At 44.4% G+C, this 18,854-nt stretch overlaps 2 protein-coding genes across 7 annotated transcripts in view; one reads left to right on the top strand and one right to left on the bottom strand.

The window, feature by feature from the left end:
* Positions 1 to 4,545: 4,545 nt before the first annotated feature.
* Positions 4,546 to 9,578, bottom strand: LOC101165591 (glucagon family neuropeptides). Of its 4 annotated transcripts, none has more exons than XM_020711227.2 (5): positions 9,155 to 9,577; positions 8,913 to 9,017; positions 8,023 to 8,157; positions 7,655 to 7,759; positions 4,546 to 7,146 (listed from the first exon to the last, which is right to left on the bottom strand). In XM_020711227.2, exons 1-5 carry the CDS (start codon positions 9,163 to 9,165, stop codon positions 6,963 to 6,965), a joined length of 540 nt encoding a protein of 179 aa, XP_020566886.1. In that variant the 5' UTR covers positions 9,166 to 9,577; the 3' UTR covers positions 4,546 to 6,962. The 4 variants fall into 4 exon arrangements, with proteins under 4 accessions (XP_020566886.1, XP_004079495.1, XP_004079497.1 ...); XM_004079447.4 differs by having other exon boundaries at positions 9,294 to 9,574; XM_004079449.4 differs by lacking the exon at positions 7,655 to 7,759 and having other exon boundaries at positions 9,294 to 9,578.
* Positions 9,579 to 13,050: 3,472 nt separating this feature from the next.
* Positions 13,051 to 18,854, top strand: part of LOC101162321 (tyrosine-protein kinase Yes) — a 31,045-nt gene continuing 25,241 nt past the window's right edge. The window contains exon 1 of one of the 3 annotated variants that reach the window (XM_023965016.1): positions 13,051 to 13,442. Coding sequence is in view for 1 of the 3 variants with exons in the window: in XM_023965015.1 (XP_023820783.1) it covers positions 14,802 to 14,928 (127 nt within the window). In the remaining 2 variants the exon portion in view is untranslated. Of the gene's footprint in view, positions 13,443 to 13,983; positions 14,450 to 14,786; positions 14,929 to 18,854 lie in introns of those variants that run through there. The other 2 variants (XM_023965017.1, XM_023965015.1) reach the window with 2 other exon arrangements.

Raw genomic sequence — 18,854 nt, forward strand, 5'->3', positions numbered from 1 at the left:
TTGTTTGCTACTTTTGATTTCTATGATAATAAAACTATTGTTCGGGTTAACAGAGCACTGAAAGACGGAAAAGAAAAAGAAACGCCTGGGACTGATGAGGAATCTGGATCATCATTATTTAAGTCCATGGACTGGCACCTCCATCCTCATCCTCAGCATTGGACCCCCTCCCTCACAGAGACAAAGGGGTAAGCATCCTTTCAGAATTGATCAGATGCAGAATCGTAAGACCAGATGCTGATTTCACCTTCCTGCCTTTCTGAGTGTCTGTTCTTGGTTCTGTACCAACTGAAGATGTGGAGGTCGCAGGGGTCAAGGCCAATATTGACCTTTGTCCACATTCTTGATTAAAAAAAAAACATGGAGATCCTTCGGACAGTTTAAAGATGCCTCGCTCCAACAGAGAAAAATGCAAATTCTTCCAGATCCTTCCTTGAACAGATAAAAAAAATGCAGAGACTAAACACAAACTGACAAGTATTTTCAATATAAAGCAGGAAAAATCAGAGCTGGAGAACCCTGGAGCTTTTATTTTGATTTCCTGTGAGAAATCCATCTATTTCTTTCTCATTTTTTGCTGCTCTCCAGCTGATTTTCATATGCATAGATGAAAAGAAACCCCTGATAACACGAGTTAGTGATGAGCACATCATTTAATAAAAAAAATCAACTTTTCTGCAAAGGGTTTTCCCAAAAGCACTTTATGGTGATTAATGATCCATCTGTAGAAACAAGATGAGAAAAAACTGACTACATCTTATTGTCTTCAATAAAACAACAGAAATGTTTGGAAAGATTTTGCTAAAATGACTGGAAAACTAGTTTTGTCTCACTGCCCAGCACTGAAATGGCTCAAAATGTGCTTGGAAACAGGAAATATTTTGGTTTCAATTGGTAACTTCACATCTGAGCCGACAGAAATTACTTGTGGAGTTCCCCAAGGCTCCATCCTGGGGTCCCTTCTATTTAACAGCTACATGCTCTTACTGCCCCAGGTTATAAGGAACAGCCACATGAGTTACCATAGTTACGCAGATGACACACAGATATAAGCTACACTGACACAACGCCCTGTACAGACTCTTGGTAAATGCATTGAGGACATTAATGATGGGATGCGTTACAACTTACTTCAGTCAAACAAAAACAAAACTGAGGTTATCGTCTTTGAGGCTAAAGAGAAGTGGTTGAATTTTGCTTCAGAACTTCAATCTATTTATCTAAAAACCACCAACCAGGCCAGAAACTAGGATGTAGTCATGGACACAGGCCTAGATTCCTTTTAACCCTTGTTCTATCCTAGGCACTTTAACATTGGGAGTTGGGTCATCTAGACCCACTAGATGATTTGTGATCTTCACTGGTGTCCATGGATTATATGAAATCTTTCCACCTTTATCCACCTTTGTCATGGTAGGGAGAACATGTCAATGGAAGGGGGGGGGGGGGGGTCATCTAAGATAGTACAAGGGTTAAACAGGTGGAGGCCGTCACAAAATCAGCCTATTATCGTTTAAGAATTTTTCAAGGATTCAAAATCTGGAGAAACCATTTCATGTGTGGACTTGATGACCGTATCAGAGTTTTTCCAGGACGACCAACCAAATCAATCAGGAAACTGCAGCTGATTCAGAACTTTGCTGCTCGGGTTCTCACATTCTGAGGTCTTTCCAGTGGCTGCCTGTCTGCCAGGAAAGACTTTAAAGTCCTGTTGCTGGTTTATAAAGCTTTGAATTGTTTAGTCATTGAACTCCTGGCCTTGTTTGAACCAGCCAGACCTCTCCGGTGATCTGGATCCGCTCTTTTGTCCGTTCCTAGAGTCCAAACCAAAGATGGAGAAGCTGCATTCAGCTTCTATGCTCCACAGACCTGGAACAGACTTCCAGAAAGTCTTTGTAAATCCAGGTTAAAGACTCGCCTGTTCTCAGCTTGATTAGTTTTTATTCACCAGTTTACATCCACACGGTTTTTTTATGCTCACTTTGTGATTAATTTAACTCTCTTTTAATTTGTAATTTAATGATCACCTCTTTAACAGCTCTTTCAGTCTTCTTTCTACACAAAATGTTCCAAACGCTTTACCTAAAAAGCGAAATTCAGAAAAGATCTGCGGGGACGAGGACCGAGGACCACATTCCTGTTTGTTTTCCATCAATGCTCTGGTTCTTTTGATTGGCTGGACACACCTGATCCAGGTAATTAAATTAGGGAGTAGACCACTGATATATCTGGAAAATCTGCAGGCACACTAGCCATAAGAAATAGTTGACATTTTAGCAGCCTTAAGCAAGTGTTTAGCTTAAAATGACAAATTTGGGTTGAAGAATAAAAAAATATTGGGATTGATGATGGACAGTATATGTTTATGATCTTACAGAAACAACAACACCACTAAAAACAATCAAAATTCATCTCTGAGCTCGTTGGAAATTCCTGATAGTCTCCTGTCCTTCTAGCATTTAATTTCAAAGACAAGGACCAAAACGTGTAAGAGCTGATTTCGTTGATGCTTTTTACCTGTTTTCTTTTTTTTTTTTTTGGTCTAAAGTTAATTCTCAATCTGTTTTCTAAGCTTGGAAAAAATGCAGCAACTGCAGCAGCTGAGAAAATTTCATTTAGTTGATGTCCTTCCTGGCCATATTGCCTCATAATGTGTGATTGATAGCTCTGGTCAGATGTGATTGCTCCAGGAGCTCAGGTAAAGTGTTCCCCTCCAAGCTACAGGGGTCCTCGTCAGCCCTGCGCGAAGACGGGGAAGGCCAGCCCGCCACACGTCCACGCCCGATGAAAATGAAACAATCGTTAAATGATTCATGGACTGGAAAACGGGGGGGGCGGTGGCGGCCGGTGGGTGGTTGCATCGCCGCCGTGCTCGGGCCTCTCCTGTGAGTTCTCCATCTCTAATGCAAGGACAAGAAAGCAAACACCCCCCAGAACACACACCACATGCACACACACTGGGGGGGGAGTCCAATGTCAGGCACTAGAAATATACCCCCCATTACTCATGCACGCTCACTTCTGGCTCCACATTCTCATCAAACACACGGGGACAAAGAGACGTTGGTGTGTCAGAGGAGCTGGGGGGGCAGATGTGGGAATCCTCCCTGGAAAAGCCCTGACACCCCCCCCCCCCCCCCCCCCCACACACACACACACACACACATGATTAAGATGTGTCTGGAAGCAAAAGAGGCGCTGTTAGGATCCGTTCCAACGCGTTCACGTTGGAGCGTTGGGGGAATTGTTGAAGCTATTTTCACCCACAAGAAGAAAAAAAACAGGAGAAAGAGCCAGACGGAGATGAGATGTGTAGAGATGTACGCCAGAGCGGAACAGGGATGCTGCTGGGAGGGAGGAGCAGCATCCTATTGATTCATACATCCGTGCACTTATGTACAAATTGGTTGAGGGTGGCCCCTCATGTGCAGTCCAGAGCTGCGCCAACAAATTGAAGCATTTGTCTCAATAGCCACTTGTGGGCGTATGAGAGCCTGCATATCAAGTCCTATTTATCTTTGGATAAACCCTGTAAGGTTTGTTGCTGGTACAGTTGGGGATTTTTTCTCTCTCATCTTTTGTGAAACCGAAGATGTTTCCAAACAAATCCTGGGTTTTCTGCTCGTCAGATGCAGAAGCCGACATCCTGCCAGCTTTTTCTCTGCGTGAATCAGGATCTTCAGCAGGAAACGAAGATAAATGCTGGTATGGGAGTCAGCTCCTTGTCAGTCCTTCATTTAGATGAATCTCTTTAATCATATTGAGGGCTCCTCTGTGCTGACGGTCGCGACAGCGGCTGTGGGAGACCCGGTTTCTTCAGTTCTGCAGACAGCTGTGAGAAGGTGTGAAGCAGAACCCCCCTTTCTAGTGCACGAGTGCGGCACACTCAGCCCTCTGAAGCGCGCTGACGGTTCCTTCCCAAACGCTCTGACACTGGTGTTTCCACCACCGTGTCCCTGTGTGAACCGTTGCCATGCAACATTCCTCTGATTGGGTTAGCGGAGCTCTAAAGCCTTCGCACACTTACGCTCCTGTGGGCTGATGAAGATCAGATCACACACAATCCGCTGCCACACCCATCCTCCTCTCCCGGGGGACCCGGCTGCACTTCCAGGGGTCGAACGTGGAGAAAACAGTCGGAGGAAGCTCCCTGCAGGCCCGGAGCTGCAGCAGCTATTCCTGCTGCCTTTTGTGCTGAACTGTACTCAACACATCCCTTATTTTCAAATGTTTCATGAAACCTCCGAAGGTTTTCCTCTGACTCTGTGAATGGACACAAACATCCCCGGCGTGTGCTTCCTCCCCGGTCTGCTTCATGTCGTTTTGACACCTGCAGAAGGAGGCTCCAGGTCTTGGTGGCTCAGCGGACGTCGCTGTGCCCGGACGCCTCACCCTATCGTCTGCTGAACGCTCAGAGACGTGTGGCGCCTTTCAGGTGGTCGTGTGGGCTGCACCCTCCAAACGCTGGGTGCTAAAACAACAACTTCCTGTGTGTCCTCTCTCAGAAATGATGCGTTCAAAGACTAGACATTCATGGGAAGATGGTGTTGTTTACAAAAAAATTTATTCATACAAATCTTACAACACTTTCATGACATTGATAAAACCCCGTATAAGGACTCCAGGCTATAACGATGCCACTTATTCTAGGGTTCACTTTGAAAACACAGATAGATAAGAGAGTACACATTGAAGTAAGGCGTTTGGCGCTTTCAGGACTATCAACAACAGGCATTGTTTATGATCGGAACAACATCTCTGTTTTGACACTCGAGTTCTAGATGCACAGAGTTGATAAAATATAATATATAGGGGGGTTTCTAGATAGTAAATTACCTACTAATATCAAAACAACACCTGAACGAAAGCAAACACCGGCCATTGATCACGATTCTCACAGACACTGAACACACCCCAAACTCATGCACACGCACAATGCCTGCTCCACCAACGTGTACATTCTGTTCTCGTTTACATTTTCTGCTGAACAGAAGAGCGGCCATGCTTGAAACCAAAGCTCAGAAGCACTACTCCTGGGGTCGGACTACGCTGAGCGATCAAACAGGGGGGAAAGGAAGATTCAATGTAAGCTAATAGACTGCAGCATCGTAGGGCCACTAAAATTGCCATTCGTGGCGAATTTTGTTTGATTTTTTTTCCCGTTTTTTTTTTTCAACACTACGTTTTTATTTATTTTAATTTCTCACATCGAAAGCAAGGCACCGAAGCCGAAAGCTGTTCCCACCTCCGCCTCTTGACACTCATCCACTCACACACACATCAACACAATATGCAGACGTTCACACAAAGCCTGAGGGATGGAGCCGAATCGAAGAAAGAGCCTATTGATATTTAATGGGGGAACGCAGGCTGCTGATTTGAGAGCATAAAGCTGCCTTTGCATAATGCTGAATAAACACACAGAATGTCTCTCTCTGATAGATGTCAGGGAGGAGATGGCTCCACCCGTGGGCTTGAACTTCTCTCCCCTCCGCCCCACAGAGAGCGCCGCCATCCTGCTGGAACATCGGCGACGGGGAATTCAACGTCTGACGTTCTTCTGATCAGACTCATTGACCCACATGTCACCGAGGTAGATGAAGCTCTCGCCTCCTTTCTCCTGGCTCCGCTGTGACTCTCCCCTCCCATGCAACAGCCTCTACTTTGTGTTTTTCTCTCTCTTCTATCACACTCCCACTCTCTCCTGCCTGCCCCCTCCTCCTCCTCCTCTCCATTCATGCGTCTCTCACCCTCTCCTTACCCTCTTTCTCACATCTTCTCTGCACCATTCAACACAGATCAGCTTTTCTTCTTCACAAGTTGACCACAAAACTACCAAAACCCAGTGCCTAAACATGGCCATTTGCACAGAAAAGGAACATTAACTGCTACTAAGATAAAAAGCAATCAGCTTTAGGGGGGGGGGGGGGGGGGATCTATTTCCACTAAAGCCAGCAGCAGGTGAGGTAACAATTCAACAAGTCAGGGCAGTACCCATTTCTACCACCTCCTGATCTCCTAGTTCTCATGTCCGAGATGCTGGAATGAGCCTCAGAGAAGCAAAAGCCGTGCAGCTTCCTGAGCCGCATGTCCTTCCATTCAACCTTCGCCTTGTCTGCTGACGTGTCACCTGTCCTCTCTGTACGTCTGCCCCATTCTCCCACACAGTCCTGTTGAGCGACAAAAGCTCAGCTGCATGCGTGCACGCGCCCGTGCATGTCACACACTCACACACGTGGGTCATCTCCTGCTGTAAGTGTCTTTTGCTTGTTTTTGAGGCGAGCAAAGGTTAGCATCTTCAGGACAAGGAAAGCTGCACCACATTAGGACTGACTGTGCACGCCAGACAGTTATCCATCAGCTGAATAAAAGCCATAACCCCCTCCATCCCTGGGGAGGGGGGCAACAACCTGCACAAAGCCACACTGAAGGGAGCGTGAAGAAGGGGTGGGAAGGGGCAACATCTATGGTTTAAGACAAGCCGGAAATGCCTGACATGGCATGCTCACCGCTTCTTTGGACCTGTTCAGACAACCGAAAACCAAAAACACTAAAAAAATAGAAACGTCGGTTACAAAAATAAGTATAACATTCAATACTTTGATTGTCTTTTTAAATCTATTTATTTTCTGCATATGTAGATGAGCTTTCAAGAGTTCAAGCGCATAACGTTGAAGGTGCACATCTATTTTTTTTTCTTTTTTAAATCTTCTCCTTTTCTTTTTTTTTTTTTGTAATTTTCAACAACTTAAAATAAAATATTGGTCCACAACTGTGCGTCATCAAGTGCTTTTGTTCCAAAAAGGAAAAAAAACGCTATTATTAATAAAATATTCATTTTAATGGCTTTACTTCATACATAAATACATGTTGAAAGAACACAGGCGCAATCCACTGGTTGGGCAGATATATCTTGGATGAACGGCTGGATGTATTTACACAGTTTGGGCGCTTCAACGACGCTACAAATAGGCGACTCGTCGTCCTTTGTTCCTAACTCTCTGTCTGTACCTTCTACCCAGAACGGCTGCCAGGTATTTCTGCACGGCCATCTGCTTTCTATAGCGGCTGTAGCTGTCGGTGAAGATGCCATCCGAGTGTCTTTTGGATAAGGGCTCTGACTCGTCCTCCATGCTGCTGTCTTCACTGAAAAAACAAACAAACAAACAACAACAAAAAGACATTTTTGCGTTAGGAAAACCCGCAACTTCCTCCCTCCAAACAAATCCGCATCTCTTTTTTTTTTTTGCTCTTCACGGCTCTTTTTCTCCCACTTTTTTTCACAGACATTAATTATGCAGACTTTCTTTGAGGGCCTTTCATCTTTTTTTTCTTTTTTCGTTAAGATAAAAATAAAAGGAATTGATTTGCGCGTTTAAGGAAACTCATAAATTATGGATTTAAAAAAAAACCAAATGGATATTCTGACGCAACATTATTGACTGTAAATTATTAATCACATCGCTGTGAAGATGAACTCTCTGATTCCTAAAAAATTTGTGCTGCGCAATAATACATAAAAATGAACGAATTAATGCAAAAAAATGTTTTTAATGCACAGAAAGGAACACAAATATGCGGGGAAAAATGAAAGGACTGACGCGGATGGGAGAGAAAATGAGTGCAGGTGAACGCTGAAGAGAAATGCCCTTACCCTGCACGCACAGTCATCAGAGAATGCAGATAATGCCTCGCTGTTAACTGACCCAGGATCTCCCTCAAGGCTCTATCTAATTCTTCCTCAGCATGCCTTTCTGCTCTGAGATGATAAAACGCCAAAACACATAGATCATCAGTGAATCAAAAGAAACGAAAGAAGCGCAGACAAAATGATGCAGAGCAGCCTAAAAGTCTCCTCAGCATCACACAGGTGGAATTGAACCAAAGACCTGCGGAGCTTCGTTTAGGCTGCTCTGTCTGAACACAAGAAGACAAAAGAAGGTGACGAAAGTAAGTCTGGGAGGAAACAAAGAAAGAGGGGGAACATTGTGCGAACGGCGGGAATACAGGAGGCGCCTTTACCTTTTCTCCGCGGGGTAGTACAGGCTGAAGGCGTCGTCGCTCAGGGACGGGGGGCTCCGGATGGCGATCTGCTCGCTGTCGAAGCCCATGTCGGACAGAGAATTCCCGTCTTCATCGAATGCGTTGTTTTCAAGTCTGCAGAGGGAGAGCATCCATCACAAACCCGGGCGCAAAAGGGCGCAGAGGGGGAGGAATGTCTGCCCCACTCATCAGAAAAATCATTATGATCAAACTCAAAACGAATCATTTCATTTTTTTCATTAAAAATAAAGTATTTAGATTCATTTTACGCACGCGTGTTTTTAATTTTTTATCGTACTTTTTAGTCCAAAAACAAGAACAAATGAATTTCCCATAGATAAGGAATCAAAGCATCAGCTTAATTTATTATTTAAAACTGACACAATGGGTGTGAAGACGCGCGCGCTGTGGGCGTGGATCCATGAAATGTATTAAAAGATTCCTGAAAATAGCAGAGGATCGTTAATCAATAGGAGCCACGCCCAAATTCTTCTTTTTCAGAGGAGAATAAATGGAATAAATGTAAAGGGACTGCGCGCTGCTCATTCGTTTCGCCTCGCCTCTCCTTGGTGACGCCAGTCCACCGTCATCCCATGGGCTATCCGCTGCACCGAATGCGCTCTCATTTTTAACAAGGGGAGTTCTGTGAACGGTCCCATCGGACGCGTGCCTCCATGCACAACATTTCCATAGATATTTTCCACGCTGCGCCAACTCATTTCCATCCAGCGATCATCAAAATGCGCGCATTTCCTTTAAGTAAAGTGTTGTATTTTTGATGGATAAACAAGTCGGCAAAAAAAAAAAAATCAACGGAATGGGAGTTTAGCAACTAAACGAAATACTCTGACAGAAAAGATCAAACCTACCTGATCTTGGGGTAACTTAGTCCTATAGGTGAGCAGAAGACGCTGTAGTGCATTAAGATTCCGTAGATGAGCAAAATTAAAGTCACTTTACTCGAACTGGCCATGCTGTGGAGAAAGGGAAAAAATATTAGTCTGATAAAAAAAATACCCGGAAATCTTGAAGATTCTCAGATTACTTCTTTCCAACAAATATTTAAGTGTCAGAATGAACAAACGAAACATTTCGAACCCCATAATTTTACATTTTTCTCATCCTTTCATTAAAGTTTCGCCGCGTCACAGACCCAAATCCAACTGGACAATAATGAATGTAGATCTTCCCCCAAAAAAGACGTCTTTACTTGAACGTGTTGCCTTGCTTTCCGCAGACCAAACGCGTACCTCAGTCTAGCGGAGGACAGACAGAGCAGTACTCTGGATGCGATCCGGGCGCGGCTGTGGTGTAGAGTGTCTGAGAGAGACGCTCTCAGTCTTTCTCTCTGGCACTTCTTTCGTGGCTGAAGCGCCTCCGTCTGATGCCCTCAGTGCAGATCGTCTCACTTTTAGACTCAGAAGGGGGTGAAGCTTCAGACCACAGCTCGTCGACTCGGGGAGGTGCGCTCTAGGTTCGCTCACACATCGTGGCTAAAAAACTTTTGTCCTGCGCCGTGGAAGCCTTGGATTTTTATTCTTGAATCTTAAGCCTTGCCCCCTCCTCCCTTTACCAAGTCACATTAAATATGCAACAGACGTCATCAAGTCTTCCTCCCGGAATATAATAGTACGATTCCTTCCTCTTCGTTGCACCCGTCACCCCTCCTCCTCCTCCTCCTCCCTCCCAACATGGAAGTTCATCCTCAAACTTTCTTCTTCCTTTATTGAGCAGAAACCTTCAGAATCGGTCAACTTGTGGCTTTTTCCCCGCGCGTCACCGTTTGGCGCAATTAGCCTCTAATGGTTGTTGTGGGGGTTGGTGGTGGGGGGTGGGGGGTGGATGTTGTCTGTTTTGCCACTGGTGGTTTCATGTGGCCGTGGCTGATGGAGGTGGCTCAGGCTTCCGCCCGGCAGCTCGGAGGCCTCAGGGGAGCGCGCGGGAGCTGTCCGGTGCTGAAACGGCTCCTCTCGAGTTGCGTGGCTGCCAGTCCACTTTTTCCGAGCATTTCCCATCATTTCCCCGATGGATAATGAGGACAGGCTTTACCGGCCTCGCCATAGTAGCCCTATAGGGTAGACTGCTGTTGGAATAAGGGTGAACGTCATCTGATGTGAGGATGGTGACGCAGGATGCAGCTTCAGGCGGCTTTCAGTCCACGTGTGTTTGAAGAAAACACACCTATGTAATCATTTTTAACTAGGTTAGTCGGTGAATCTAATGATTGGATGGATTCATCCAGACATAAAGGTCTAACTTTGTGTTTCTTTGTTGAAAAAGGCCTCATTTTATGGTGAAAAGCTATAAAACAAAGACAAAGTACATTTAAAGGAGATGAAAGGAGCCCCACGCGCCTTTTAACTTAAACAATGGTGTCGTTTGATACGGCGAGGAGTTTAACCTTCACTGGCTCATCTTCACATCAGCAAACCTTTTCTTTCAGCAAACCTGAATCTGAATCATACCTAAAGCTCTGCAGCCAATTGACGAGTTCACCAATCAGGAGAGAGTTGGAGTCTGCGCTCAGTTGTGGCTGACGCAAAATGACGAACAGCACCGGTCACGATAAGGGGGAGGGAGGGGGGGGGGCTGGGCTTTTTATTTATGTAATTATTTATTTTAAGTTTGACGTGATTCCTAGGCACAACTTATACTCCATGTGTTTGAACTGAAGCGGAATGCTAATATTAGGCCTCCCGCCGCCACCGGCACAGTCACGGCTCGGTAGTCTGAGCGAACGGCGCCATCATGAGGCGGGGAACGAAACGTGACGAGACTCTGCTGAAGTTCAGGACCACGGAGGCGCTCCGGACCGCGCGGGAACCGGCAGCATCAAGCCACGCAATGCAACGCACCTGAACGCATAACAAATGTCCGAGCCGATCAGCGTCAGTTAGAAAGCAGGCAACGCTGCTCCACCGGATCAATAAGCGCCCTGTTACCACAGATCCCTGAAGTGCGCACTGCGCATGAGCTCAGCGCGAGACACCACTTCATTTAGGGCACTTTTCTTATGTCACCGAAAGCATGAATCACTTCTAGATCTTTAAAAACAAAAAATAAATCATCAACGTCTCAGATTTGGTGTAAACATTGGTCAAAATTGAAATCAAACTGTTTCTAAAAACTATTTCAATGCATGTTTACATAAAATACTGCAAGTGAGATCCTGAATTGAAGCTTTAGACCGCAATGCCACGAGGAACATTTTATTTTTCTTCGCTCATTTTAAAAAATAATCCAACTTTATTCGCTGAATATTTCTGAATTGGTTTTTAAAAACTAGATGTAAACAAAAACTCTTCATTTAGATTTTCAGGTTTAAAAATATAAGCTCACTTTGAGCTCAGAGATCAGAAGAAGACAAAGGGAAGAATACAGATTAAAATAATAATAAAAAAACACATTTAACTTGGGATTTTACTTTTAGACTACATGGTTACTTTTACACAGTTAATTATCTTTTGTTAAAATTTAAGTCCTATAATTTTACTGCAACATTTGCCAGATATGTACAAAAATATAATTTTGTCTCTAATTTCTGATCCATGAAAGCCTTTGAAAAAATCAGTAGTCTATCTGAAAATACCCACATTTGCACATTGGTTTAAATGTTTTGTTAATTATTATAATTAAAGCCTAAGTTTAATACCAAAAACCTATTTGGTTAAAATGTTCCCTTACGGTTCTTTACGCATGCGCTGACTTTGTTCCACTTATTTATTTATTTTTGTACTGATTTTTCTTTACCTTATGCTATGTTTTCATGTAATCATTTTGAAGCAAAAACAGTTCCACTCGAGTGCCTTTTTTCTCTTTCTATGTATTATTTTTTCCCGCGCCGCCGCGTCTCAATGCAGGAACCGCGTCGTGGGGAAAGCGTGGAGCGGCGCCGCGTGCGCAGAGCGACCCTCCAGCAGGGGGCAGCAACTTTCTGGAGTCTCAACAAGCATCACTCTGTTGTAATTCAAGAAGCACCCTTATTTCCATGTTTTATATACGACTTCTAAATATATTATAACTCATAAAGAAACCTGGAAAACTACTAAAGCTGAACAAACATCTGATTGGTTGTTGTTTTAGTTTTCATATTCTATATGTATTGTATTTTGCACCAAAGCATTCTGTGTTCTTATTAGTCATAAATTAATGTGTATTATGTCTTTTGTTTGGCTCCTATAAGGTTAAATTATGTTGTTATCCTCGCTGAGAGGTCGTATGAAAGCTTAGGGTGTTGTGATGTATTCATTAAAATACGCCTGATATTGCTGAATGTTCTGCAATTTTAACAGTCTTGTTCCTGTTAACCCGTTTGAAGCAGAATCTTTTTTTTAAATTATTTATTGCACTTTTCCACCCTAAACAAATCCCCAAAATCTACACTTGCCTAAAGGATTTTGTCCTTTAGAGCTCTAACACGCTGCTGTCTGCATTTAGATAAAAAAAAAACAGGAAATGCACATTCTTTAATTGTAAAATAATCTTTTTTATCCGTTATGTGTGTATTTAATTCTCTATTCTGTTTTCACCCAAGCCCAGAGGGCGCCAGACCCTATCAAATCAAGAATGAGGTTCAAAGGGTGAACTTGCGCGATAAGACGATCAAACTTCACTTTTTATGAAATGTGGTTGTTATTTGAATAGATTATGTAATTTTTAAGTGGCAATATAAAAATTGATTCTTGTTTTAGTTGATCAGATTATTTTCTTTAAACTGTTTTTTCCCTTTTTTTCACGGTAATGTCGGCCATGTTGGGCACACGGGAAAACCATTCAGGATTTCATGTAAGCTTCACGGACGGTCGGAAATATTCACAACAGCCTCCTAAGTGAGTCACAATCATCTATTTAATCATAAACATACGCGGTATTTGTAGGTGATATATTACTAATGATCTATTCTTTTTAATTTTGCACTAAAATTGTATGCTTCGTTTTGTTTTTAACGGTATTTTTTAACGACACAGCTCCTAGTGTGCTGATTTCCCCAATTTTCTTGGAGCCCCTGAAGGCATCATTCCTGTCGTGGCCTCGTCTGTGCCTCGCGCTTGAGCTGCTTTTGTTGTGTCTCTTTTCTGGGGGGACCCGGAGCCAACAGCAGGCGGTGGTTCCCGTGATTTCACCCGTGATGTTTAGCGGCCACGCGGCCACGCCGGGCGGTGTCTCCGGGCTGTCGTAGTCCCCCACCGCCGAGCGAACGGACTTTGTGCCGCTGAAGTAGTTAATCGCTATGGGACAGGCGGAAGACTGAGATTCCACGTTCGAGACCGCTTCAGTCCCGTTTTTACTTCCCCCCCCCCCTCCTCGTTGTTGACGGACAAATACACCGAAAGGACGCGCGTGGGGGGACACTGCCCGCATGTAGTCGAAGTTCCTCGCTGCTGAGTTCGGTTTTTAAGGTAAGAAACGCCGCGAAGAGAGTCCGGTCTGGTACCGGGAGGAGCGGGAAGGGCCTCCGGTGTTGACACTGGAAGTTGCAGACGAGCCGCTGAGTTCCGGTTCCGACCAGAACGGTCCCGGGACCCGGTCTGCTGGGCTTTCATTCCAATGAGGAGAGGTGTTGGGACCAGAACCGGGCTGTTTTTGCAGTTTCAGGGAACAAAAACCAACAGCCTCCATGGGTTTTGAATCAAACTTTATTGGTATTTTCTGGGTAACATTGGATTTCCTTCCATCCTCTCCCACATCTGCCTCACCCAGTTCCCCCGGCAGCTGCTTGAGGCCTTCTTTGGGGGAAAGCCAAAAACAAAAAAAAGGCCTTTCAAAGCCAAGCAGCAGTTTGTGAAATGACTTTTCAATGACTTTCTTTGTCATTTGATCCAAACTTTAAATGTGAAGAACATCCTTCCCCTCTTTTGGGGAGGGGCTGCATTCTGCTGCTGACCCCCTCCCTCCCTGCCTGCTTTGCCCCTGTGGGTGAATCCAGCAGCAGAGTAATCCCCGCGGGTGGTAATCCCAGCCCCAGGTGGCCCGGCTGGTCCACAGCTGGGGTGGAGAGGGGCGGTGCTGGCCCGGGTTCAGGGAGTCGGATTTACCTGGAGGATGCTCGATGGAGACCTGGGTCTGATCAAAGACATGTGCGGGCTGGAGGGGTCAGGTTTGTGAACTGCTCGTATTCCTGCAAACATTCAGATTAGGATGACGGAGAGTTAATCTCCAAACGCTCACGGAGCCGCGTGGGTTCTGGGAACCGGAGGGGCAGATTTAAGACGCCTCTTTCTTTCCCGAGCCCCGCTCCGGCCTTTTGACGGACACAGCAGGTGGCTGCAACAGCATGAATGGATTCGGAAGGAAGTGCCCCCCCTTCCCCCCCATCCTAGCCTCTGTGATTGGCAGGGACGGAGCCCCCACCACGCTGCCTCAGAGGAAAACAGAGATGGAATCCTCTGCTCTGAGGACAGAATCGGTAAATTCACAGATCTGTTGGTTCTTCTGCAGATATAATGACCTGTTAATCCATCTGGGTGAATGGGGGGGGGGGTCTGACAGTTGTGTGGAACTGAACTCCCCAGATCCATGGAGGAGGCTTTGCCGTCTAATTAGGCTTGGTTTTAGTTGCTTAAGCCGCGTTTAGGCTGTAATTATGCTTACAGGGGTTTTTGAGCGCTGAGTGGAAGCATCACATGAGCCGCTCCACACGGCCTGCTGGTCACGCTCGCTCTGTTATGTTGTCTGCTGTTTCTGGGCATTTTGCCTTAAGTATCTGAATAATGTGCGACACATTATTTGACAGAAAGAACGAAGTTCCGAATAACTAAATGAGACTGCGTCTCTCCCCTGGCCTGGGAACGAGACGTTCCCAGGCCAGGGGAGAGGGAAGTCTGGGAATCTTGGGTTATCCGGTTCCGGATAAGCGGAAGAAGATGGATGGATGCTATTTGGAATGTAAGCGTGAAGTGGGCGTGTCGTGGCGTCCCCCTCGGCGATGGTTTCAGAACCTCAGGGCGCCGTCAGAACTGATGCCTCTGTATTTGCTGTGCTGTCACGCTGGCCGACCTTTGACCTTTTCACTGACTGGTTTCTGTCTGAAGCCCAAAGAGGAAGAGAACCGAAGGACCGAAGAGGGAGATCAGAACCAGGGCCAAAGACCCACTTGATTTAGTTTTCACATTTCTGTCCAAACTAATTTTCATGAATTACTTTATTTGATAAATTTATTTTGTTTATTAAAGATTAGTTTGATGTCAGTTAAGGAGTTTTTAAATCTGGTCCTAATTATTAAAAAAATCAATTAAACACACACAATATCCTCAAATCACCAGAGTTTTTTTTTTTTTTTAACTCATTCGCTAACCAGAAGGTTTTGTGTGTAAATGATCTCCTACAGAAGTTCAGTCAAACATAGCCGGTGGGACAAAAACGATCTTCACCTTAAAGAAATGTAGGACTTTCCATCTTCCCTCATCCTATGCTTGGTAGTTCCAACTTCTAGTGTGTCGTTCCAAAACGAGACGCCGGACCGGCAGAAGATCTGCACATGCATGTCATCCGAATTCTTCCATATCATTCTAAAAACTCACAAAGGATCCCAAATCATCTCATTCAGTATCCTTTCAAATCATACAGAATATCCCAAATGATAAGAAATCTGCAGGATACGAACAAAACTCATATATAGGTATCATATCATATAGGTATCATATAGATATCAGTGATTAATATTGCGATGACGATGTCATTTGCAGCATATGAACAAATGACAAGACAACCGAAAACATAATTTCCATTTCACTGCCGTTTAATGTAAATAAGAGTCAACATGCCTTAAATTATTCTCCAAAAGACCCTCGTCTACATATGAGGCGACGTCTAACATCAAAGGGCTTCAGCGCTCTAAAAAGTAAAAAGATTAAAAAAAGAGCTTCATCCGATTGGTGAAATGCAGACAAATGGATTTATTTGATCCGTTAAATACTTCAAGCCGCCATAAGATTGTTTTAGCACATTTAAGGTAACCATTTATTGCGATTTTCGCTGTCTTTTGCAATATGCATATTGCAAAAGCTTGATATCGTGACATAACGATAAATTTGCGTAGTTATTGCGCAGGCTTAGTCTTAATGATCTCAAATCTGTTCATTTCTTCTCAAATCATCCTGTATCACCTAAAGGTCATCTCTGAAGAAATTTGTCACAAAGCTTCGACAGATTTTCAGCCCAGCATTATCATTGAATGAAATCAATTTCCCATTTTTACGAACTTTGATTTCAGCAAAAACGTCCCGATTTTAACAGGAAGCACACTTTCTAAAAGCGTTGTTGGTATTTTACGTATTTATAAAACGTTTTTGTTTTAAATGTCCGGTGTAGCATGAAACATGTCATGCTTTCTTATGTTTATGAAAATGAATGGCTTCTTCTTCGGTGTTTCTCCGTCTCTGGACCCAGAAAAACCTGCTGAATGTGAAGAAACGTTTGCGTTTTGGGAAGTTTTCCGGCGGATTTGGACAGAAAGACGCGTGGGCCGGACGCGTTGGATTGATGGCGCTGGGCGGCGGGGGCTGTTTCTGTCCCGGACGTCGGCGCGTGCCAGCTCCAGAAAAGCTTCCCGTCTCAGCATTGTGGCTGCAGCCTGCGGGAAGCAGCAGCCCGTGTCTCTTTAATCCGACATGGCATCCCAGGCCGTCTGGCACACAGCTTCACACCAACCAAAACAGCAGAGCTGCACATAACAAGGACTCTGCTAAATACTTCAAGGAACCGTTATCTTTTATTAAATCTTAATCAGAGGAACGGATACAGTTAGGTTCAACGGACGGACGCTCTGTGACCTTTATGCAGGTCATTAGCAAAAGGGCCCCTAGAAGACCACGGATCCAGATCCAACTGTGAGGTCTTAGCCGAGCGCGTCCTGCCCCCTCAGAGCCACCAGGGGATCGGTCCGTTCCTCTCCGATGATCTCCTGACAGCCTCCAGGAGACCCTCCTCTGTTTGTTATTAATCTTTTCATACGGTACCTCATGCAGCCACTAAGGTGCTCATTTGGCTCCACGTTTAGCTTATTTTGAATATTTTTTTAGCTCGAATTTGCACTAATATGGTGGCTTTTGTGTGGGAGATTATGCAGGGTTGATGGGAGTGGACAATAACCACAAGCCTTTTCATCCGTCTCCTTTAACGATCATTCAGACCCACAACTTGACTCAAAAGTCCCTCCTGTTGAAAGTAAATATCTCCTCTTTAAAAAGCGTTGACGTTTTTCCTGCGAGACTCCAGAACCTAAAGGTTGTGAAACCGGTTTGACGCGCTACGACACGCGGGCTCGTCCCGACTTGTAATCCGTTCCCGATCTCTGCAGGTGATCATTTAAGGCGGGCTGTTTTTAGCACAAAAACCCTGAAGTGTAGTCTTCCTGATGGCATTGCAGCTTCTCAGCTTCATATTGGGAGTGAAACACGGCGGTTCTGCTTTTTTCATTTGATCAGATGTCATCTGTTTCTGTTGAATTCACACAAAGAACCGGGAGAAAGGATGGAAAAAAGCAAAGTTTACACAGCGTTTACTCCAGTTTTCAATGAGCCGTTGGTTTAGGTTTTAGTTTCAGACAAACATTGGGAGCAGAGCTGAAGCTGATGTTGGCTCATAAAACCTAGAGTTCTTTAAAAACTGCAGTTTGATTCATGCATTCTCCTTTTATTGCAGTTTTAATTTGTAAAATCTGATTGTTTAGGACAGTTTGATGGCAAAGGACCGCCGGCTGCTCATTAGGACATCGTCCACCTGCTGCTGGATCGTCTCTGCTTTTTGAAAACATGTTCCAATGTTTCTTTGCTTCTCTTGTTGCTCTGCGTGTCACCAAACGGTGACGCATTTTTACAACCTGCTGTTGGGTGATGAAGAACGTTAAAGAGGTTTGAAGGCAAAACCAGCAGAGCAAAACTTCTGTTCATTCATGTAGAACGTCAAACCGTCTCATGACCCCACCCGCCTTAGTCTAGTCCCAATTAATAATGTAAGGTTGGTCCCTGACGTGTATGAACTTTGGATAGGCATGTCAAATTCCGGTTTCTTTACCCCCTGTGGGGTCCAGATGACCCCACCCTTACATTGACGTGTTCTCCCTACCATGGCAAAAGTGGAGAGGATTTCATGTAATCCATGGACACCAGTGAAGATCACATATCAATGAAGAAAAAAGCTTCAGCGCACCTTGTGGGGTCCAGATGACCCCACAAGACAGCACAAGTCAAAGCACGATTGTGAATTTATCGCACACAATATCTGAGGTAGCTAAGGACCATCAGGGTTTACCACAAAAGTCCTTGTTTTGATAACAGATGACTCAAAATGTCAATGAATTCAAACCTGTGGTTTATTGTAAATATTACGTTAACAAGTATATCAATCAACCAAACTTTAATTATAGAGCCCCTCCTGGAACTAAGTGAACCCATCTGTCCATCTTCAGAACCCGCTGAACCCTTAATCCCACAGACTTGTGGGATTTCTAAAAATCTCCAAAACGAAACCGATCATTTGAGTTTTGGTTTGATTGGGTTTAAGTTCTAGCAGTTCTAAACATCATTGTACAATTTCAATTTCAACGTTATCATGGTACTTTAGGAAATAACAAAACATTAAGTCGAACATAAAAATGTACGTTTCAGAAAAATGCTGGTTAACCTTTAAACTACAAGGCATCATGGGAAATTGGCAGCAAAACCCAGCAGAAGCAATGGAAACTAACACCTGGAAAAAAATCATATAACTAGTTGGTTTATTGTTTACAAACCTGCTAGATGTTTGGAAACGGGAAAATCTCATAAACCTAGAAGGTGCCGTCCAAAAATGAGGGTTTGAAAACATTCAAG

This window comes from Oryzias latipes, chromosome 17 (assembly GCF_002234675.1).
Source record: "Oryzias latipes chromosome 17, ASM223467v1".
In the NCBI taxonomy this organism is placed as follows: domain Eukaryota; kingdom Metazoa; phylum Chordata; class Actinopteri; order Beloniformes; family Adrianichthyidae; genus Oryzias; species Oryzias latipes.

Bases quoted from the DNA above. Each gene is read 5' to 3' on its own strand.
- LOC101165591 (XM_020711227.2), bottom strand. The intron at 7,760-8,022 runs GTAAAGGCGCCT...TTATCATCTCAG, and splicing joins TACTACCCCGCGGAGAAAAG to AGCAGAAAGGCATGCTGAGG. The intron at 7,147-7,654 runs GTAAGGGCATTT...TTGTTTTTTCAG, and splicing joins CTGATGACTGTGCGTGCAGG to TGAAGACAGCAGCATGGAGG.